This window comes from Halichoerus grypus, chromosome 4 (assembly GCF_964656455.1).
Source record: "Halichoerus grypus chromosome 4, mHalGry1.hap1.1, whole genome shotgun sequence".
Classification (NCBI taxonomy): domain Eukaryota; kingdom Metazoa; phylum Chordata; class Mammalia; order Carnivora; family Phocidae; genus Halichoerus; species Halichoerus grypus.
This window is the reverse complement of record NC_135715.1, coordinates 55,819,272-55,843,040: the sequence shown is the minus strand read 5'-3', so window position 1 is coordinate 55,843,040 and position 23,769 is coordinate 55,819,272. Positions and strand designations below refer to the sequence as shown.

Below are 23,769 nucleotides of genomic sequence, written 5' to 3'. Positions count from 1 at the left end.
TGGAGATGATGCTTCATGTTTAGTTAACATGACTCCGGGCACTAACACGACCTTCACAGCCTCCATGAGGCCATGGATACTTGAGCACTTAACTTTTGAAAACGGGAATTTGCCCTCAAGACCCGCATCCAGGGTTTAGACATAGGATAGAGCTTTTTATTTTTTTTTAATTCTCTTGCTCACTTTGTAAAATGTGCATTCAAAAAATAAATCTGGTCTGTAGGAAGGAATCTAGCTACCCATTGAACTCTAGCAGCTGCCTGTGTGATCCACCGGTGCTCTTTATAGGAAGCGTCTAAATAATTGAAATCTTTAATTGGGTTAAAGAGATCCCTAGCACATAGATGTTCTATAAATAAAAGAATGCGTAAATAATATAGCGGCCTTTCTTTTGTAGGTCCTTCCCCTTAAAGAGACCATTTTGTTTTGTTTGCTCGAATAAGATCATTGTTCAGGGACACTTAAGCAAGGTTAGGTTTTGGCTGGGGCAGGGCTTTCCCAAGGAAATCCCTTTTAGTTTGCTTCAGGTGTACCTGCCGCCTTTCCCCCCTGGCTACTCCACTAATCGTTTGTCTTTGCTCTAAGTAGCCAGGCACCTGGGCTTTGCATTTGCAGCCAGGGGTCAGAGCAACTAGTAAAGGTAGCCGGCTGACCTTGCCTTGTTATCTGAAATCGGACAGGTTTAAGCAGCCCAGAGCCTAAGAGACAGCTAGAGAAGAAAGAAAGGGAAGGAGAGAGAGAAATACTTTATAAAGAGGAAGTGGTAAGAAACTTCTGAATTTCAGTGTGACCTGTTCTGTCAGGTGATTCCTGTGGGGGAGGAGACATGAAAGAAAAAAAAAAGTTAGGTAAAATGTCCTTATAAAGACAAAATCTATTTCTTTCCTGGCTGATGATTTGTCATTCTAGTCACTTCCTGCCTTGTGACTGCACACCCGGGTTTGACAAAGTTGTTCTGCAGATCAGAAAGAAGGGGGTTTCTGGTCACACACCAGTGCCACTAAGGACAGTTCTTCTACAAGGTAAACTTTCTTCATGTCTTTTTGTCGTTTCTAAGCGCTTATGATGTTTTGCTCGTTGGGCGGCTCTGTTTCTGTGGATTGTGGGTTCTGCCTTCAGGGGCCTGAGACCCGAGCACCTGTCACCCGAGCCCTGTGTGAGCCATGCCACGGGTTAACTGCCCCACCAAGCTGCAGCCACCTCGTGTGGCTGCCCAGAGTGGGACCCCTCAGTTCTCTGGGGGGGGGGGGGAGGCTGCTTCTCTAGTTACCCACAGCTATCACCCCCCAAAACAATGATTCTTCTTTTTCCCCCCTTTCAAACCAAACCATGTTTTGATTTATTTCTCTTGCTCCATTTCAGGGAGGCTATTTACTGTGATTTTATCTACCTTAAAATGTTTTCAGGAAAGTGCGTATTGATCACTTAGATTGTGCTGCTCGTTGGCCTAGTGGGAGTAGTTTAATTTTAGCTCCTGTGGTTCTGTTTTTCTAAAAAGTTTCTTTACAGTACTTGAGTGGTTATATTAATATCTTGAGTCATACGTTACTGAGTGTGTTACTGGGTATTTGCGTGATTTTGGCGCCAACGGTTTTTAATGGGTGTGTTTAATAACCACAAGGCATCCGAGGTGCCTCTTCTTTATTCTGTAGAAATAAAAGTAATTTGCCTTGCTTAACTGTACTGTTTTTGCAGAATTGTCTCAACTGTTGGTTAGGCTTATGACCAAATGACTGTTAAGGTCTGGATGAAAGGCTTCTGTCTACAACAGAAATTCTGATAGAGTTGATATGGGCTATTTACTCCAGAAGCTCTGTTGAAACATAGACTTTGGATCTTGTAGCATCAACCTTCATTTAATTATCCTTATCCAACGGTATTAAGAACCATCGACAGATGATAAACAGAAAAAGCCATTTGGGGTGGAAATGGATTAATTTATCAGGATGCTTATCAAAACCCAATTTTTCTTATTCAACAGAGCAAATTGTGTTCTAAAGTTATTTCCTCAGGACAACTTAAAAAAAAAAACTCAGTTGACAAGGGTGGTTTATTCGCCATGTCTTAATTTTAAATTTACATAAATTGATCATAAACTGGTTTCTATTAAATAAAAATTTTCAAAGAACATCTGCACAGGCAAATTTGAATGGAATTAGTCGTTTGCCTATAAATGCGAATTTCTGAAAGTTGCAAAATGTGGCCGTCCATATTGTTTTACACATCTTTCCTGAATGGTTTCAAACTAGCAAGAATGTGGAATTGGGGGAGGAGGACCTGAATCCCAGAAGAGAACAAATTTAAAAAATGCCCTGTCTTATTTCCAGTAAAAATGTTAATGAGAACAAAATAAATTAGAATGTGAAGGTATGTCAGTATTTTCCTTACTTCGGGAGGAAATAAAATGGAATGTGAAAAAGTTAATTCAAAATAAGAAAAAAACTCTCTTGATTTAAATCAAGTTTAGACTGTTCAAGTGTTATAAAATATCCATTTCTCTTCATTCCAGCTCACCCCCAGTAACATCAGGGAAAAATCTTCTGGGTCTTGTCCTTTGAACAAGCACTGCTATGGTGGGACTTTTCATTAGCTATCTCAGGGATGCTTTTCTTTGTCACATTTTAAATTTTGTCTCCTTTAGTTTATAAAGGGGAGTATGCCTCGAAACAATCGGTAACTTAGCAAACAATTTCAGTATTTTAATCTCATTTATAATTCTTTTTCCAATCCCTTTGAAGAAGGGGAGGAGGCGGACAAGTCTCATTCAAATATTACCTACTTAAAGAAGACAAGTGATAATAATATTATTATAATATTTATATGTACTTAATATATGCAGCCAGTCTTTATGCATTATCTCATGTAATTCTCTTAACCGCCCTTAGACCTGAGGCGTGGACTCACCATGGAAGGAACTGGCCAAAGGTCACTGGGCATTTGGAGGGTCGAGGAATGGTAGATAGCCAGGATGTTCAGCTCCATGTTGCTTCTCTATAAGCAGCTGTTTATTTTATTTTATTTATTTTTTTTTTTAATTATTTTTTTTTTTTTAAAGATTTTATTTATTTATTTGACAGAGAGAGACACAGCGAGAGAGGGAACACAAGCAGGGGGAGTGGGAGAGAGAGAAGCAGGCTTCCCGCAGAGCAGGGAGCCCGATGTGGGGCTCGATCCCAGGACCGTGGGATCATGACCTGAGCCGAAGGCAGACGCTTAACGACTGAGCCACCCAGGCGTCCCAAGCAGCTGTTTATTTTAGATCCCCTCTTCCACACCAGCATCTTTTTCCTAGATGTAGATCATTAGAGGCTTTTATTTCTGAAGCTGACTGAAGAGATCTTGGCGCTCATAATTTTAAGGGAGGGAGGGGGAGAAAGAAAGAGAGAGAGAGAGGGAAAGAAAGAGAGAAAAAAATTCACAGTAAACCCAGAAGCATTTTTATTTTTATAAGTAAGCTATATCATTGTGGGTTTCATATAATAATAAAGAAGTATTCTCTTTTAATTAATGTATAATTTTACTAAAGAATTGTGTGCCTTCACCAGCTTGCCTCAACCACTTCCCCAACCTTATTTCTTGTCACTTCCTTCTTCTCTGGCTCTCCCCCATCCTCTCTTGGCCACGTTTTGGGTGCACAAGACCACAAGCCACCAGAAAGTTCCATGCTCTTTCACTTCTTTTTGCTCCAACTGTTGCTCTGATTGCTTTCTTTTATTTGTAAAACTTACGGTCAGTTTTCAAGGCTCACATCAAGAAACGTGTCCTTTTTGAGGTCTTCCTTACTAGACTCTTCCCCCATCTTCCTTGCCCCCACTAACGGTTTCTTCTGTGCGTGCCTGCTTAGTGCTTTGATCTTAGAGTAACTATAGCAGTAATCATACTGTTTTAGCGCCAAGTCCTTTTTGCTGACAGCCTGAGCCCCTTCTCTAGCTCTCCTAGCACATGGGAGGTGCTAATGACATTGACTGAATTGAAAAGTTGTCACTAGTATTTTCTCTCAGCTCCTGAGATATGCACAGAAGTCTTTTCTTTGACTTCACTTATTAACTTAATATTTACTGAGTTCCCGCAGTGACTGCCATGAAAGAAGCTACAGTAATCATACAATATTTTGCATTCGACCATGCTTCCTCTTTGCCAAAACACTATTCTTCATTTTAGCCTCAAAGCACTAAATGGACCTTGAGTTCAAGGTATTTAAGAAATTGTCCAATGACTACAGCAAACAGACAAAATTATAATCTCATTATTTTAATCTAAAAACATTCTTTGGGCTAAAACTTAACTACCCTTACCGAAATTATTGCACCAATAATGGGCTTCTTTGATGACAGAAAACACGGGAACAGATATCATTAACTTTTGCTTAATTACTTTGGATTATTCTAGAAAGTTCTCAAGTCAACTTCTCCTTGTTACTTACAAAATAAAGGCCCTTAATGTATACAGGAGAAAGGGCAAACAAATTTTTATATCAGCTTAGATGAAATAAAATTAAGAAACTTGCTCATGAGATTATATTAATGAAGAGTCACAATTTAGAAAGTAAGATTGTGAAGGCTCTGGATTTTATGACTAATAGAAGATTTTATAGCAGAATGACATTATTTATATTAGTCTAATTGTCTCTTTAGGGTTTTTTGTCAGCTAGTTTCCCAACCCCCAGAAATCATCAACTGAAATAAGGCTATGCCATCTGCATATTGAACCCTGCGGGCATAAAAATTAGAATTAGAGCCCCATCAAAATATAAAACTAACCATTGTCAACAGATTCCAAGAGTTTCAAGTTTCCCTATTTTGCCAGATGGCAATGTGCTGAAATCAAGAGTGTTCTTGTTTCGGGCCACCTGGGTGGCTCAGTGGGTTAAGCGTCCAACTCTTGATTTCGGCTGAGGTTGTGATCTCCGGGTCGTGGGATCGAGCCCCACCGGGCTCCCCACTCAGTGGAAAGTCTGCTTGGGATTCTCTCTCTCCCTCTCCCCCTCCGCACTCACTCTTTCTCTAAAATAAACAACTAAATGTTAAAAAACAAAAAACAAAAACAAAACTTTGAAACTTTAAGTTTAAAAAAAAAGTATGTTTCACACTGTTCCCATTTGGAAGTTCTGAGGAGTTGCCACCAGATTAGATGTCCACATTCTAGGGGCGTCTCCCCCCAGCTGCGACAAACACGGGGCTACCCAGGTGCATCTCCTGTGGCTTTCCTCGGTTCCCTCCTCAGTCAACTTCCTTAAACTGTCAGACTGTCCCCATTGTTTTGGTTTGCCAGTTTCCGTGATTACATCAGTCTTCCCCATAATTTCATCATCTCTCCATCTTATAAGACACAGCAAGCAGCAGAGGGGGGAATGGAAGAATTTCAATTTCTCACCCTAATAATAATAGCTAACACTTAACGTACTACTCACTTTGGATTGAGTATTTTCCTAAGTGTTTTTAATCATATTTTTTTTTTTTAAGATTTTATTTATTTATTTGAGAGAGAGAGAATGAGAGAGCACATGGGAGGGGGGAGGGTCAGAGGGAGAAGCAGACTCCCTGCCGAGCAGGGAGCCCGATGTGGGACTCGATCCAGGGACTCCAGGATCATGACCTGAGCCGAAGGCAGTCGCTTAACCAACTGAGCCACCCAGGCGCCCTGTTTTTAACCATATTGATGCATGTAGTCATCGCTACAATCTTGTGAAGCGGTTACGGGTGTTATCTTCATATTTGAAGACAAGTTAATGCATTCAAATATTTTATTACTTTAATTTTCCACAGCTGAATCAATTTTGTATAACTGCTGGATTCCAGGAGAAATAATATTCTCCTGGAATAAACAGGCAGCAGACCGTGGTGCTTATTTGTACCTCAGCTCTTGAGTTGAGCTCAAATAATCATAATTTATCCCAAATAAGTGCATCTATATTTTAATTGCTTTTATCAAACAGACTACTTCTTCATCGATCATCCTCATCAGTATTTACCCAGCACCTCTATGCACTTGACGGAGTATTTAGTTTCTACCAAGTTATAGATCTCTGCATTGGTCACAAAATATGACTTCTATCCTCAAAAGCTTGGAAAAGTTCTCAGTCTTAGAAGGTTGGAATACTTTCAGTCAAGTGGTATTCACATTTTCTGATTTCTGTGACTGACTGACATAAATAAATAATTTAGTATTTACACCAAAGCACATATACCCATAATTATACAGTAATGGCCAAATACAGGTGTCCTACAAACTTAAAAGAATGAGAGTGTTTTAATTGTGAGTTGACAAATAGAGGGGGAAAAAGTGACCCACTTTTAAAGTTAAAATAAGTTTTGGTCGACTTCAGAGCCACACCTGTGCATCAGCCCCATTTATAAGTTAGAAGGAGGCTTGTTTCTCAAATATGGTCATCAGTTTTTGTCTGGGGGAAAGACAAGCTAAAATGTTAAATTGAGCATCTAGTAAAGCCACGGTCCTGTGGTTGCAGCCTTGATTCTTGTTTTAGTCCAGCACCAGTTGTATGACGGATGGAGGTTCTCTGTCTCTGTCTCTCTGTCATATTCTCTCTCTCTCTCTCTCACACACACACTCTCTCTCTCTCTCTTCCTGAGTGGCTGAGCTAAAGTGGAGAAGAGATTATGTTCTCCACAGGCAGAAAAGCCAAGACACCAAATTCTGTAGGCCAATTAATTATGCATGTGAATTGCAATCTCCTGGATAATTTGTTTTCCTTTCTTCTCTGGTTGTACTTTGAAGAGGGAAGTGAATTAATGGAATAATTACTTTGCATTTAAACAAGAGCCTGCATTTTGATCCCTCAGTTGGGCAGTCAGCACCCAGATTTATGCAAGCGTGTATCCGAATATACGAAGTTAAGAGGCACACAGATGTATTTGTATAAAATTTACATCTTCCTTTTGTCATTTTTCAGGTAAAATTTAGAATTCAGATTGCATCTTTGTTAACCTCTGGTGTAACATTTTAGAACATGGGTCCTCTACACCTCCTTGACATCATCAGCTCAGGTTATTTTCACCAGGAGAGTCCCTAAGGAGAAATCTGGGTAATATGTGCAAAGTGAAAGTATGAACACAATGAGTGACATCTATGCTGTTAGGCATTACTGAGCCCCCCTTCTTCATCTTAAAAATGTGAAACGAACTTTCCCTGGGGTTTCCAGTGCTTTATAAACATTAAAAAAATTCTCCCTTTGGAAAGATAGAACACTATGGTCACCTTTGAGACATTTTTCAGATTTTTCCCTTCCCTGTTGTCTTTCAAATTAAGACTTTTTTCATCAAAATATCCTTGATTCTTTGTTTCTTTCCAACGACCGCAGAGAAAGGCAATTGCAATACTTCATCTGTCTGGTGATCATATAGAATGTATATAATATATACTGTATTTAACATTGCATATAATGTTAGTTTTTTAAACTTTGTGAGTCGGACTGTCCTTTCTGTGCGTGAAACGTGGTATTGGTATACAGAGGGAGAGCAAATTTGGATGCATTTTCTAGCCTTGTACTAAGTGTGGAGCCTGAGCAAGTCTCAGTTTCTTCATCTGTAAAATGGGGGAAAGTACTATCTGTTTCCTCGGTCTGTTCGTGGGCTCATTTTCCTCTTCCACTTCTCCTTTCCATCAGCCATTGTGCACACTTCACTCTACTACGCGCATCACTGTGGACTGATGGGCCCTTGCTATTTACTATTTAGTAGGCGTCATGCTAAACCCTTGACATATATTTATTCTTAACATTTTCACACAAAAGCTGGATAAGGTTGATGTGGTCCTATTCTTAGATGACCAAACTGAGGTTTGGGGAAGGTGACACCCAAGGTCCCAGAGCCAGGAAGTGCCAGAACCAAGATTTACACCCTGCCTCTTTCACATTTTATAGTCACAGGTTCTTAAAGGTGTTTTAAAATTTTGACAAAAGAAATGTTATCACAAATCCCATTGTCAACTGGTATTGGTAAATATTTGCCAACGAAACCGTGGCTTCCAACAGAGCAAAGATAAGTATAGCCCATCAAATTAATACAAATTTCCTGCCCCCATGTATCTGTTAGTCCTCATTTTGTTTTTTGTGAGAATGAGCTTGTCGTTAGAGATTCTAGAACAACTACCCCAAGGAGCCTATAGGAAAGGAGGTAGGTCCTATTATTAAGAATAAATAGAAGTCTCTGTTGTCATTGCTAATATACAAATGCGGGCTGCACATTGTCTCGGTATTTTTCCAGCTCCAGCGGTAATAGAGAAAATGCCTGGAGAATGAGGGAGCAGATAGAAGTAGAGTTGGGGCTGACAGAATCAGTCCCCGGGTACTGGTGCACCCCTGAGACTGAGGCATTGGCCTATGGTCCTTCTCACACATACCCATAGGTCTCATTGCTTTTTGTGACTCATGGTGGATGTGGTCAGGCTTTTAAGATTGCTGTGCATTTTCCTCCTCCGTCCACACTTCCTCAACTGTTAGTAGGTACTTTCCACCGTCAGTATTTCAGGCGAGGCTAAGCCCAGAGCCCCTTGACCACTGAGATCAGCCAGTACCAATGCCGTCCGCTTCTCATCTGTGGCATCCATCACTTCTGTAATACCTTTTGAAACTGCCTTCAAGGACTCTGGATGAGAAATGTGGTAAAAGCCCAAACAAGCCAAGCTCAGGACATTTGAAGATAGAACATAGATGGGAAATCTAGATTTATACACACACACACACACACACACACACAACATACATACAGTGAAGTGTGGATTTTAGGTGGTGACTCTACATAATATTTGATACAATTTATAGTGGAAATTGAGTTTGTTCCCCAGGATAATTTTGTGAAAGTTCTTTTTTTTTTTTTTTTTTAATTTTCCCCTTCATTTAACTCCTTCCATCCTTCCTTCCTTCACCAAACACTGTTATATACAGTTTAAACCCTTTGTCTCATTGAATTCTAACCCAACCCTATGGAGTGAGCACTGTAAATTGCATTGCTAATATCCTTTTTTTTAACATATGAGCATATGAAGAAACTGAGGCTCAGAAAACTTAAGGAACGCAGAAATACATAGCAAGAAGCAGTTGCGTAGAAACAACATTTTTTCACCATACCATGTTGCTTTTTAGTTTACTGTAGGTATACAATTATACATATAATTTCCCAAAGGAAGATAAGATCATTAGCATTTGGATGAGGTTTGTGGGCTGCCTGACATGCCTCTTTGCTGGCTTGGACTGGGAAAAAGGCAGCTCCTGTGGCAGCAATAGGAGAAGTTGTAGATTAGGGAGCCTACGCCATCTTGAAAGGTGTGGGAGAAGAACCCCCTCCCATGTTTCCTCTCCATCTACATACCTAAGATATAAAGCACATTTCATGGACTTTGCATCTCATGGGTTTGTTTGTTTGTTTGTTTTTAATCTGTTAGTTAGTTTAAATGTTAATGGACTTCTGTTTTTCCCGTATCTTGACTCGACCAAACTAGCATTCTCCAGGCTCTACTTCTCTTTTCAGACCAATCACTGACTCACTGTGAGACTTTGGGGAGCAACTTCACTTTTCTGGGTCCCCATTTCCCATTTTGTAACACGTCCAGTTCCCTCCTCACTCTGCACGGCTGTATTTTCTAGATGGGAGATGGTGATATGAGGAGGAAGCGGTGTCCGTACAAACAAACCAAAATGACTTCTAGGTGTTTTTGTTGCTTGAGGAGGTTGGAGAGTGTATTACCTAGAGGGGATGCCGTAAGCATTGTGACTGAAGATAGCAAGGAGAGCCTAGACCACCAAGGATTTTCTTCTGGAAACAAGAGCTAGTGAGGAAGGCAACTATGCTGGCTCTCGCCCAAATTCTTCTAGGAGCTGCCTCCTGGGCCAGTCATGCCAAACCCACAACAGCTTCCTTGGTGATCTTCTCCTGCTTGTCTCCTCACTTTGCAGGGCTCTTTTCTCTTATACAGTAGCCCCCCCTTATCCGTGGTTCGCGTTCCACAGTTTCAATTACAGTCAACTGCGGTCCTGAGAGCAGAATATCCTCCTCCTGACATTTTCAGAAGGTCAATGGTCAACAGTAGCCTACAGCTGCCTTACATCGTTCCCCTCACTTCATCTCATCACGTAGGCATTTTATCATCACTCATCTTCACAAGAAGAGTGAGTACAGTACAATAAGGTATTTTGAGAGAGAGACCACATTCACATAAATTTTATTGCAGAATATTGTTAGAATTGTTCTAATAGTTACTATTGCTAGTCTCTTACTGTGCCTAATTTATAAATTAAACTTTATCATAGTTGTGTATATATAAAGGAAAACATAGTATTTATAGGGTTTGGTACTATCTGTGGTCTCAGGCATCCACTGGGGGTCTTGGAACGTATACCCCATGGATAAGGGAGGCACCAATGTGTGGAGAAATGGAGGGCCCTTTTCCATTTTTTCTTTTTAGAAAACTCCAGCTGGTTCTTTAAGATGTAGCTCAATGAAGGATAGCATCACCTTCTTTGGGTAGCTTTCCCTTCCTTATGGGGCAGAGTTAAGTGCTTTCCTGTCTGTGCTCCCACAGCACCATGATAATAACCCCTTTCGAGTGTGAAGGTCAGGGTGGCCTCTGGGTTGCATAGGCATATTCCTTCACGGGACTGGGTGTCCTGTAAGAGCAAGGATTCATCTATTCATCTTTGCATCTCCAGCACCTAGAAGAAGGCCAGTGCTTTATGAAATGTGATTGGATGACAGGTGTGGAGTTCCTAGCGAAGAGGATCCCTTGTGCACCAAAGGCAGGAGGCATGGGCAGGAACGGGCAAGACCCCCTGGTGGTGTTCTCGCTCTTAACTCTTCGCTCAAGATGGTGAGGAATTGAAGAGAAGAAACATTTAGAACTTCTCAAAAGAGCCCAGGAAGAGCCCCAGTCATAGGTAAAATCTTGCAAAGGGTGTGTGTCCCTCGTTAACATGAGGTCAGAGCTGAGTAACTCCAAAGGAGAGCAGAGAACTTTAAGATACAGAAACCCAGTGGTCACTGGCACAAGGAAAGGTTGCCTCCAGTAAGACCTACATTGTGTTGGCCTGCAGCGTGGAGGTAGTGTAGGGTGCTCTCCCCTACCCCCAGGCTCTGGTGTAAGCATAAGGCTTCCCTAGTTCATAGCAAGGTAACCCTGGACCTGTTATTAAAATCTCAGTTCCCTCATCTATAAAGAGGAAATCATAATAATGCTCCATAGGATTGTGGCTAAAGTTAAATGTGATAATGCATATAAAACACTTAGCATTGAATAACCATTCAGTAAACATTAGCTGGCCTTCCCATTTGTCCTCTAGCTATTGTTTTCTCTGACTCCAACATAGATGGAGAGAACATTCTATGGAGAGAATAAGGATTAATCGTCCTGCATGAATAAGAAAAAAGACTGATCTTTAAGCAGCTCCTCATCTGTGGAAATCCAGGTCAAATGTCACTTCTTGTGGGGGCCATGCTTGGCTCTCCAGGGGAGAGCTCTTTTCCCCCTTCCTGGGGATCTAAATTTCCCTCTGTATTCTAGTGACTAGAATCCCCTCTCCCCTGTACTAAACACACCGGGGCCACATCTAATCTTTGTTTTGCCAGCATCTGACCCAGGACCTGCACAGAGTAGGTATTTGGCAGATAATTATTGAAAGAAGAAATGTACAGATATATGCATTTGTTTCGTAGCAGATGTTTAGAATTACCAGAGGATGAATTTCATAGTCCAGATAGTGCTATGCAAGTTATGTCCAGGGGAACTCTAGCACCCACTCCTCACTACTTCCTAGGTGCTCCTGGTTCTGGGAGCATCCCGGCTGGTTTCACTCTCCTTTTGGTCACTGATGTGTCTCCACAGTTCCTTTCCTCTCACCTCAGCAGGACTCTGCTCAAAGTCAGACACTGTACTTAGAGACCCACTGCCAAGCATCACAGGCAGCCAGCAGGGTTTATAGAAACAGCTCGAAGAGGCCTAGTGCCAGGCTCTGCTGCCGCGGGCAGAAACCCACGGCTGGCGGCTGGCGGCTGGCGGAGCGGGACCAGGGAGCATTCCATGGCCAAGTCGAAGACTGCCTAGGGACATTAGCCTCTCTTCAGTCCCCAAATCAACTCAGCAAAGTCATTCTTCCAGCAAAATGGTTTCACGAAATTCAAAGCACTCGCTTGCTTGCTGTAGGCATTTGTCCCTTTCCACCGGACAGATATTTTTAGCATGTGCACAAGAATATTATCAGTAAACTCCTCAAAGGAGGTGAGAGTAGACTTCTCAAGGCCCTGTATGCCATCAGTTAATGGGTTTGTTCGTTCACCTGATTACCTGCCATGTGGCAGCTCCATGAGATGACGTCTGGTCCAGACTTCCAGCTTGTGATCTCATAATCTGCTGGAAGAGATGGGTGTGGACGCAGAAGCCACGTGCCCAGGTCAGGACCAGAGCTCAGAGGTGGAAGAGCTCACTGATCCCCACCCAACAGCCAGAACAGAATGTCTGAAGCCATGCAGATTGTTTTTAAAAGTCTGAAGGTGTCATTTTAGTATTTGTGATTTTGGCATTTTATCTTTTGAACACTGTGCCTCAGGGTGAGTTGTTTTAATGTGGTTTGCTATTTTGGTTGCGAGGGAAAATCAGAGGGCCTCAATGCAAAGTCAAGAAAAAACACCCAGAAGAATTTGTTTGCCTAGCCTTGGTCATTATAGCCTAGAAGGTGTCAATAGTACCTGTGTATAGGATTCGGCACCTGTTGTTTGTAGCCGAGGACCTAGGACCTTTGTAGCCTGACAATGCCTTCTCAATACCTAGATTAAGTTCTTCTTCATGTACAGGAAACACAGGAAATTATATTTATTAAATATTTGAAATCATGGGAGGAATTACTCTTACTGTATATTGAGCAGGTCTTCCTTAAAGGACAGCATTACCTCTTAAGTTTGAAAACTTACAAGGAGGAAAAATAAGGAGGCCTGGACTCCAGTCCCAGCGAGCCTGGTGACAGCATCCTTTAACTGGGGTGTCATTTCACTCCTCTGCGGCAGGAAGAGAGTGGCCAGATAATCTCTATGGTCCCTTCACCTCTACATTCTATGACTCTGTTCTTCTTAGGTCATCATTTAAGGAAGTTGGCAGAATATAGCAAAGAAAACTGTTAAAGGTTTGAAGATAAGCCCCCCAAAAACAGGTTAAAAGAATTTTTTTTTAAAAGGCTTGGTGGTGATCACTAAGGCATGTGACAGAATTTTTATGAATTGAGCAGCTTCTGTAATTCCCTCTGAGAATAGCCCAAGAGAGAGAAAGCTTTAATCGTATCAGAGAAGATTTAGGTTACGGGTAGGGATATGAGCCCCCAGAGAGGTTGTAGGGTTTCCTTATTTGGATATTTTTAAGAAAATAGTAGATGGCTCTCTTTCTGGGACAGTTAGCATACAGTTTTGCCTAGAAACTGGGAGTGAACTGGATCAGCAGGTCTTAAGCTGTTCACAGTGACATCTCAGAAAGCAGGTCCCCACGTGCTGCTTTGGTAACTTCCCTGCTCTGTGCTGAGCAGCCAAGGAGTGGGCATCCGCCTTGGTCAGTGAGCAGAATGCGCGAGGACAGAGATTTACCTGCTGCTGAGGTAAGAGCAGGAGCCAGGAGGGGCTGGGAGATGCTGGGTCCTTTTCAGAGGCGGCGCCTCCCAGAGAAGGCCCATCAGGGTGTCTGCCACAGCTCCTGGTGACCCCTCCCCCTATTTCTGGGCCCATTTGAAATACACCTTCTCTGGGCTCTAACTTGTGCACTTACCAGCTAGTGAATAGATTTTTTGAACTTTTTATTTTTTTAAAAGATTTTATTTATTTATTTGACAGAGAGATAGAGAGGGGGAGCGGCAGAGAGAGAGGGAGAAACAGGCTCCCACTGAGCAGGGACCCTGACGTGGGGCTCGATCCCAGCACCCCTGGACCATGACCCCAGCCTAAGGCAGCTGCTTAACCAACTGAGCCACCCAGGCGCCCCAGACTTTGGGAACTTTTAACATGGAAGGGATTTCATCTCATAATTTATAGATGAAACAAAAGGCCCAAGGAGGCAAATCGGAGCCCGATATTCCACAGACAGGTAGTACCCTAGGTCTCCCAGGCCCCCATACTGGGCACTTTGTCCCACTCCCTGCTGGTTATTTCGGTTATGGTTTCCTTGGAGGTGTACAAGAGTATAAATTATCTGGATACCTTTTTGCATGGCTGATTCAGATGTTTGTTATTTTTATTTTTTGTTAAGTTTCTATGTTAATTTCTTACTCTTAGCTAGTCTTTTTTTTTTTCCCCTCACAGCCCCGTTTCACTTATTCATTTTCCATCTTCAAAACTTTTTGTTTATTAACCATCTTGCAATAAGTGAGCTATAATTTCTGCATCACATTTGAAACCTGACATTTAACTGTGGGCTTCCTGAAGCCCGAGGCTTTGTGACCCCCATGCTCATAGTCCAGCTACCAGAGCAGTGCTTTGCACATATACTCATAGAGGATGAGAAAGAATGAATGATTAAACAAACAGTGAATGAACGGATGGTGTCTGATATTGAGATAATTGAATAGTAGATAATCTGCTAGTCCGTAATAATATTCAGCTTTTTGAAACGATCCAAGGATACCCTGAAGTTTCAGTAGGGAAGCATCTGGATCTTAAAGTTCTTGTGGTAGAATGTAGAATGAAGGGTAGCTGCAGATTTTCAAGACGTTAACACCAGGAGCATCATTGTCTATACCCTAGGAAAGGAGAGAGATGACAAGGCATCGAGGGCCTCCACAACCCCAAGCCTGGAGTATCCCCTCGGCTTGCAAGAGGTTTGCTCTGTGTCACATCCGTAATGGCTCTGAGCAACTCGGTAGAAAACAGGTGGCATCGGGGTGTGCTGGGGGAGGGGAGGCAGGGAGATGGGCACTTCGTGGTTGGTGACTGAGCCGAGCTCTATGTGCTATGCTTTATACAGCTTCCAAAGCCCCTCAACCGTGATCAGACCACAGAGGCTCCCAGAACAACATGTTCACTAGGTTTAGAGTAATCTCACCTGCTGGCTTCCCGTGAGGGTTTACAGGGCCCGAGATAGCTAGAGAAGAGAGCCACTGAGTCCGTGCCCCCACCTCACTCCTTCTGTACCTTTATCCCCAAGGCCACAGAGATACGAGTTCTGTGCTCTGGAGCAGCCCTTGGGCAAATCAGTGTATCTGCAGGGAGAAAAAAGACGATCCAAAGGAGATTTTGACTTGACAAAAGAACTCGTAAGAGCTCCTTTAAATGGGCATCTGTATTTGAGGCTATTTATCATTATTTGGCTTCTTAAAAACAAAGTCATTTTTAGAAAACATTTTCAGAATCATCCTTTATGTAAAACTTTGGAATATCTGTTCCACAGAGGAATGGTATCCCAAGAAGATACAGTAAATTACTGGTGGTGGTTAGATCCCCTGCAGTGGGCTACTTTGTAACATGAAGGGGACTGAATTACCTGAAGCAAAGCTTCTTCCTTGTCTCATAGAAGTTTATCATGATGGCTTCTTAAAAACCTAGGGGTATTTTGCTTCGGACTCCTATGTATTTTATGTTCCTCTACTTCAGGCAGCGTAGTCTAGCACTAAAGATTGCAGTATTAATGATGTTCTCGATTACATGTTGTTTTGGATTATTAACTGAATGTTTGGAAGTTGTATAGTTTTCTCCTGCCTACGTATTGAAATTATTGAGGTAGAGCTAGGAATCTGGGTCCTGAGTTTCCAGTTTTACTTTACCCAGTGTGTCAAGTTGCAGGAAAAGTAGGACACATTCAAAAGAGTCCCTAGGCAATGTGATGCCAGGTTACAGATGCCTCCCTGATCCTGGCAGTTATATAACTGGGCATCAATATAGCAAACCAAAATACTGACCAGCCCACCGCTACCCCCTCTCAGAAAGGAATCTAGCCCGTGAGCATCTCACTCTGGGCCGATCACCTTTTCCCGTCCTTTTCTGCAGCCTTTCATTATCAGTCAGGAAACTCCTCAGAGAAAATTCAGCTTACATTTTTGCATTTATTTTTAGAGAATGTATTTCCTTCTGTAAATTCCACAGCACTGTTCTATAGTAACCTCCTACCTATACCCTTGTTTCTGTATTCCAGCTTTAGGGAAGTTGAGTCAGGTTCCTTTAATCTAAATAGTCATTATCAGAAATTCTCTTTCACTACTGATCTGGAAAATACCAGCCTCCTCTACGCTGAGACTCAAAACTCACTGACCTAAAGAAATGAGCAGGTTTCCGGAGGGGGAGACGAACCATGAGAGACTATGGACTCTGAGAAGCAAACTGAGGGTTTCAGGGGTGGGGGGATGGGTTAGCCCTTTGATGGGTATTAAAGAGGGCACATATTGAATGGAGCACTGGGTGTTATACGCAAACAATGAATCATGGAACACTACATCAAAAACTAATGATGTATGGTGATTAACATAACATAATAAAAAAAAGAAATGAGCAGGTTTTGTGGCTTTTGCAATTTGGGGGGTTATTTTGTTTTCTTAGGACTTTAGAAATAATCTTATGAAAGTGAACAGCCAGTACTTTCTTTGGCCAAATGTCTTAGGATTTTACAGCTATTGATTTAATAAATCTAAGTGCTTGCAGGAAAACTAGCAGCCAAATGTGACTTAGATGAATGGTTTGAGTCTGTCTTCTTAGATTTATGATTTGGGCAGTGATTCAGAAACAGGGTTCCAGAATTCACCACTGACTTGCAAGAGACCTTAAAATGGTTTCTAGGAGGGCATTAATAAGGGATAAAGAATATACAATGGAGTATTATTCAGCCATAAAAAAGGAGGAAATCCTACCATTTGCGACAACATGAATGGACCTTGAAGGCATTATGCTAAGTGAGATAAGTCAGACAGAAAGACAAATACTGTCTGATCTTGCTTATATGTGGAATCTAAAAAAAAATAAAAATAAAAACAAAACAACTAGAGCTAAACTTACGAAAGAAGAAATCTGACTTGTGGTTACTAAAAGTAGGTGGTGGGGGAGGGAAGATTGGAGGAAGGCGGTCAAAAGGTACAAACTTCCAATTATAAGATAAACAGGTCCTAGGGATGCCATGCACATGGCTGGCACCGCTGTGTGGTATATAGGAGAACTGCTGAGAGCAAATCCTAAGAGTTGTCACCACAAGAAGAAAAAAGAGTCCCTTTATTCTTCTTTCTTCTCTTTTTATTGTATCTGTAGGAGAAGATGGATGTTAGCCGAACCTCTTCTGATCATACGTAAATCAAACTATCATGCTGTACACCTTAAACTTACACAGTGATCCATGTCAATGATTTCTCAGTAAAACTGGGAAAAACAAAAGGGGACCGCAGTTAACGCAGGAGCGGTAGAGTGGAACCAGGAACGAACATGCCTTCCTCAGCCACTTCTTTAGGCTCCAAACGGCTCAGCACATCCCATTACTGCAGCAAGCTCTCTAGAGACTGCCACCAACGTGGTGCCAGTAATTTGCAAACTGAAACCCTAACTTACTATCCTTATGAATCTGACTACCATTACTATAACCCGTACCTTCGAATGGGCATGAAGTGGGTATGTTTTTTCCAGAAAAACACATTAATAGACTGTGTAAAGTACCTAATAGTTGATTCTAACCCCAGCAATACCCTTCTTAGAAACTCTGATCTGCATGTTTTTAATTCCCTCCTCTTCCCGCTTCTCTGTTTTGTGAACATGCTGCCATTTGCGTGTTCGGTTCAATTAGTTAAAGGGTCTCTTCTCAGTTATGGACCTTAATGGCCCTGTTAAGGGTACCTCCACCCTCTTCCTGCTCTGCTCACCAGCAACTACATTTAAAACTCCAGCCTTGCTTCGAGAACATGTACATAGACAAAGCGTTTCATCTCATGAAAACTTTAGTTTTCTTATCTATAAAATGAAGGAGTTGTAATCAATTATTTCTTTAAGTTCCTTCTGCCTCTAAAAGTTGGCTTGTGTTTCCAGGACTTACTGCTCATTCTCATAGTAAATGAGACCCTCTCCAGATATTCATGCTTGCACCCCAAAACAACACAGTAGCACAGTAACTTGGGCTGTTGACTATTCCTTCTCCAATTCACCTTTTTAAAGTTTGTATATATGTGTGAATCTATTTAAAGATGCAAGGAGGGCAGAGGGAGGGAAAGAAGGTCAATCAGACTCCCCACTAAGCGTGGAGGCCCACTGCATGGGGCTCAATGCAGGGCTCCATCTCACACGACCCCTGAGGTCATGACCTGAGGTGAAACCAAGAGTTGGATGCTTAACTAACTGAGCCACTCAGGCGCCCCATCCAATTCACCCTTTCAAATAAATTTTCCTTTAGCTTTTAACCACTGAAGGATTTTGGATTTTTAAAATGTGACGACTGTCAGACTATATGGCTTCTCCAAGTTGATCTTCCCCATTTATAAATCTCTTAGAAAAATACAGTTCTCCAGATGCTCATGTTTATCATCTTGACCTACTTGCCATGGTTTAAAAATCACATGGTTTTAAAATAATGCTTTTTTACCCCCCTTTCTAGGTCTTTAATTTGAATGGGCCATGCAATTTCTATGCTAAAACATTTCTCTACTTTTTCATTGTACCATGATCTTTAGATTTTCTTTCTCACCTAATATTATAACTCTTTTGTTTCTTCTTTGGTCCCACTCTTGACCCTTAAAATGTCATCTCCTTTTTTACCTTTACTTGTGTTTTTCACCGGTCTCTTACCATGCTCTACAACCTAAAACTCTACGTCAAAGGATAGGGCTAAGTTTAGGCTCAGAAGGCTCAGAGATCCCATTCATTCTCCTTACCTTTAACATTGCTTCATGCTTTCAGGGTAACTAGGTCAATGTAGATGTCCCTTGCCTGAAATGAGGGGCAGTACCTGGCTTATAGTAGACATTCAGAAAATATTTGTAATGAATGAATTTCTCTCATAATCCCATGAACATCCATGAATGAAGAAGTGTTAAGTGGCTTTAGACCAGATTTTATCAAAGATCTTGCTAAAGTAGGATGGAGGAGAGCCTTCCCTTCATGTCTATAGGGAATATTTGTAAAGGCATAAGGGAGAGCCTGGCCAAATTAGTCACAAGGATCTAGTAAAGGGTACAAAGTTAATGTACTAATTTCTTAACCCAGAAGACTTGCTTTCCTAACACGTGAAAGCATGATCTTCCTAAGCTAGAACACCTAGGTAGGCTCTCTGTTATAGTTTTTTAAATCTCCCATGGAGTATACATATTAGACGACTAATGAATAATTGCTAAGTGAGCGAATGAGTGGACAAAATGAATATCTAACACAAGTGTAAAGGCATTGAACCTGAATAGATAGCGTGAGTGAAGAGAAAAGATTTGAGAATTGGAATCCTGGCTGCTCTTCTCCTTGGCTGTGTGATCTGAGATATGTGTCCTAACTTCTCTGAGCTTCTGTTTCCTGTTCTACAAAATGGGAATACATATATTTATGCCATCAGATTTCATTGAGAGACATTATAATAAACACAAAGCTTGTGTTTACTGCATCCCACAAGTGTCCTCTCCTTGAGGCCTGGGTGAAGGGATTGCCATCAGACCTCGGTTCTGTAGCCCTAAAAAAATTGGTTTCTTTGGCTTATATAGATAGAGTGAATTATGTAACTGATGACATTTTCCTTTTTGCATTAGCTTCTAGAGAACTTGGAGCTAGATTTTCAGCCTCCTTCTAGCAAAATGTGCAGTCTTAACTCTGGATTTGGAGGCGTAAAGCTCCTCCCTGCCATTATCTTATTTTGCCCATGTTTATTTCTCCTTAACAATTGCATGATTTGGGGGCACCTGAATGGGTCAGTCAGTTAAGCATCTGCCTTCGGCTCAGGTCATGATCCCAGCATCGAGCCCGGCATCGGGAGCTCCCTGCTCAGTGGGGAACCTGCTTCTCCCTCTACCCCTCCCCCCTGCTCGTGCTTTCTCTCTTTCCCTGTCTCTCTCACTCTCTCAAATAAATAAAATCTTTTTTAAAAAGTTATATTAAAAAAACAAAAAAACAATTGTATGATTTTATTCGTTTAATTCTTAGGTTTGGATGTAATTTTGTAACCTGGCTCAAATTGTTTTGGGGACAAGGCTTGGTGGGGGTTGGGGAGGAAGGAAGGATGGATGGAAGGAAAGGATGAAAAAAAGAAAAAAGGGAGGAAGGAGACAGAGAAAGGCAGACAAAAAAAGGAAAGGGAGTGAAGATGGCAAGAAAGTCAGCTAGCCATTGCCTGTCCTGAGGGTCACTGTGCTGTGTAACTCATGTTTGCTTGTATGGTTAAGTTCTACACAGTTTTACCTTCCTTCAGAGAACCAGTGAAACTTTTTAGATACATAAGGTAAATAATAAAGTTTTTATGGATAATAAAACATATTGGTAGAGGAATTGAAATAGCAACAATATCTAATTCTGTGACTTTCAAATCATGCTCCCTTGAGTTCCTCCAGGTACATAAGGTGACAGGAAGTGGGCTAGTGGCGGCAGGGGGACATTTGGGATTTTTCAACCAAAGCCTCTCAGAGTTGTTCTTTTTATTTGTTCGCTTTTATGTTCTACATAAAGCTTCTGGTAACAAAGGATTTGGAGGGAAACAAAAGTTTGAAGCCACTGCTCTACGTACATGACAAAATAGTCAGTTGGTGGATAATAGATGTGGCTTTGCAGAGTTGAGCATAAGGCATTTTTGGCCTATGGGTGGAAGTGTTAAAACTGTTGTTTTTCTGTGGTTGTTGGTTGCCACTGAGAACAAGCACAGACTAGAGAATGCTGTGAATGTACAGAAAAGGAAATTCATTTAAAACGATATCCTGCAACAAATATAAGATATTTTTAAAAAATCAATAACTTCACTAAAATGCTCAAATTATAATTCCATGTAAAAATACCCCATCATCCACACTCCCACCCCACTCACTCATTCCTTCCCCACCAGGAAATCCAGCAAGCTTTAGTGGAACTCCAATTTGAAATATTCTGGTGTGAAATTAGCTAGGGGCATGGAGAATATGTTTTCTGTTTCATTGTCTTTCTACCCACTAGAGGGCAGCAATAAAGCTCAGGGAAAGGAGAATGAATAACTCCAGCACTAGCCTTAGGTTTCTCAGCAAGACGAGCCTTTCTGAAAAAAGAACACTTCAAAAGTCCCTCAGATTCCCATATATGAATTATTAGAGGGTAAGGTTCCCTTCCTCCTTCTCTAAATATTTAGAGAACTTTGAAAACTCCCTTTGAAGTTATAAAAGTTATCTGTTGGCTTGGCCAACAGATGTGATGTGACATGACATCATCTCTAAAAAAGACATTTATGTAAAAGTTAAGTGTTATGGTTGTATATTACCATGTAACACACCACTCCAAGACTTGGTGATTTAAAGCAACAATCATTTTATCGTGTCTCTTGATTCTGTTGACTGGGCACAGCTGGGTGATTTTTCTGCTCCGTGCGATTTGACTGGGACTGTGGACATCCAGGGTCTCAAATCAGCGGGAACATCTCCAGTGGCCCTACTGCAGTGCATGGCAGTCGATGCCGACTGTCAGCTGGGAGCCCAGCAGGGACTGTTAACCAAAGTGCCCAGTCATCGGCTTCTTCATGTGGCTTGGACGTCTCACAGCATGGCACTTGGTTTCCAAGAGGGAACATCCTAAGAACGGGCATTCCAAAAGGAAGGCGCCAGAAGATTCCAGTCCCAGACATGGCTTCTACTGCCTTCTCAGTAGTCAAAGCAGATGCAGGATCAGCCCAGATTCAAGGGGGAGAGAAATCAGCCCCACCTCCTGATGTGAGGAGTGGTCTGTACACACAGGGAGAGGAGAAAGTGGTGAGAGCCAATTGGAGGCCACCACATGGAGGGTTAAGCATAAGGCGATTTCTTACATATTGGAAAGATAGTTATAAATCATGAGGGATGCAGAGGGATATTTCTTCATTTAATAAATGGAGACTGCTGCCTAATGTGGTACTTTAAGAATTAAGATGCACAGAAGTCATTCCTTCTGTTCTTTTCCTTCTGCAGATCTGTTGCCTAAAGCAATAAAAATGGCGAGAGGATCAGTGTCCGATGAAGAAATGATGGAGCTCAGAGAAGCTTTTGCCAAAGTTGGTGAGTAGACCAGGCAGCTCAAGTCACATAATTCTCCTCTTTACTGAGTAGCTTCAGGACAGATTCGATGAAATGGTACTATAAGCAAAATGGTACAAGTGAAAGGAATACAGTGGTATTGGCCAGAGGAGCTGGGGGAACTTAATTTTGAAAGGTTCACTTTAGGAAAATTACTTCTTTCTCTATCAAAACATGGAATGAACACTTTCACACCTGCAGCTTTTCTCCTATTTTTATCTTGTCTGTTTTCTTTGGTTTCCTTTGTTTTTCTACAATTCCGTAGTTTTTCTTTATATCTCTAAGCTTGTGATTTATTTTCCCATCTGTTCCTATAAATCTCTTCAGCTCCTGCTTCCAGAACCTCTGTTGTGACATGATGACTCGTGGATGTTGGAAGTGACACTAATGTCCATCTCTCATAGAAACAGGCCCCTCGTGAGACTCTGGCTCTTGCATGGGGTCGGGCTACAGCCCCTAAGTGATTGCCTCTCCAGCACACTCACCTTCCCTCACCTCTTCATCCTGTTACCCGAATTGCCCTGAGACTTCAGGTGGCTGCTTGCTTTGCAGATACCGACGGCAATGGGTACATCAGCTGCAACGAGTTGAATGACTTGTTCAAGGCTGCTTGCTTGCCTCTGCCTGGGTACAGAGTGAGAGAAATCACAGAAAACCTGATGGCTACAGGCGATCTAGACCAGGATGGGAGGATCAGCTTTGATGAGTTTATCAAGGTGAGTATGATGCAGAATACAAGGAGATGCATTTGAAACCTGGGGCTTTAATTTGAAAAATATCCAGAAATACATTCCCACCCTCCTTGATTCACCATTACATATTCTTCCCTTTGTGGTTTTCTTGATCACAGATTGGGTTTCTAAAGGTACATTACATTCTGACAGGTTTTTCATGGCCTAAAAAGCACAGAGGTTGCCAAGACCTTTAGAAAGGCAATCAACAAGAAGGAAGGGATCTGTGCAATTGGTGGTACTTCGGAGCAGTCTAGTGTCGGCACCCAGCACTCCTATTCAGGTAGGATGTCCCAGTGGGTGCGCGGTGGAAGTGGGGTGGGGGCCGGCATGAGGGGAGACTGGCAGGGTAGTGGGAAAGGGGGCCATATGGAAAGGATCTGTGCCTTCCTGGCATTACAGAGTCTAAACCTGGTATTCAAACCTAAGGGGTACAAACAAGCCAACACAAGTTTATTGACTACTGCCCGTTGTCCTGTGGTTGGTGGGTCAGTTCCAAGGACATAAGGTAGGAGGAGCAATCCTAATCCTAGGTAGAGTCCAATACCAAATAATCTAAATAGCATTTAAAAAATACACCAAGGCTGCCAGAACTCCTTTGTTAAATCTTATGGATAAAATGAACTACTCAGGCTTCTGTCTCCTCTAAACTTCGTAATAATTCTCAATGCCTGCTGATTGGTCAAAAAAAAAAAAAAATTGTGTTTTCACTGATTTGGAAGGAAGTTGTATATTTCTTCTGAAGGCTGGCATCCAACAGCCTTAACGGAAACTAAAAGTTCAAACAGGACGGTAATCCAACAAATCCCAAGCTGAGGTCTTCAAAACATTAACTGATCTTAAAGGTAAATTCATGATTAAGTACAGTCTGTGATTGTGGAGACACTGTTTAACCTTTTA

The 23,769-nt window shown here is 41.8% G+C and overlaps 1 protein-coding gene across 1 annotated transcript in view; it reads left to right on the top strand.

The window, feature by feature from the left end:
* Positions 1-909: 909 nt before the first annotated feature.
* LCP1 (lymphocyte cytosolic protein 1) overlaps positions 910-23,769 on the top strand; it is a 52,350-nt gene continuing 29,490 nt past the window's right edge. Inside the window, exons 1-4 of the mRNA XM_036078540.2 lie at positions 910-1,022; positions 22,034-22,120; positions 22,691-22,854; positions 23,023-23,152. Coding sequence (XP_035934433.2) covers positions 22,057-22,120; positions 22,691-22,854; positions 23,023-23,152 — 358 coding nt within the window. The 5' untranslated portion in view covers positions 910-1,022; positions 22,034-22,056. The remainder of the gene's footprint in view (positions 1,023-22,033; positions 22,121-22,690; positions 22,855-23,022; positions 23,153-23,769) is intronic.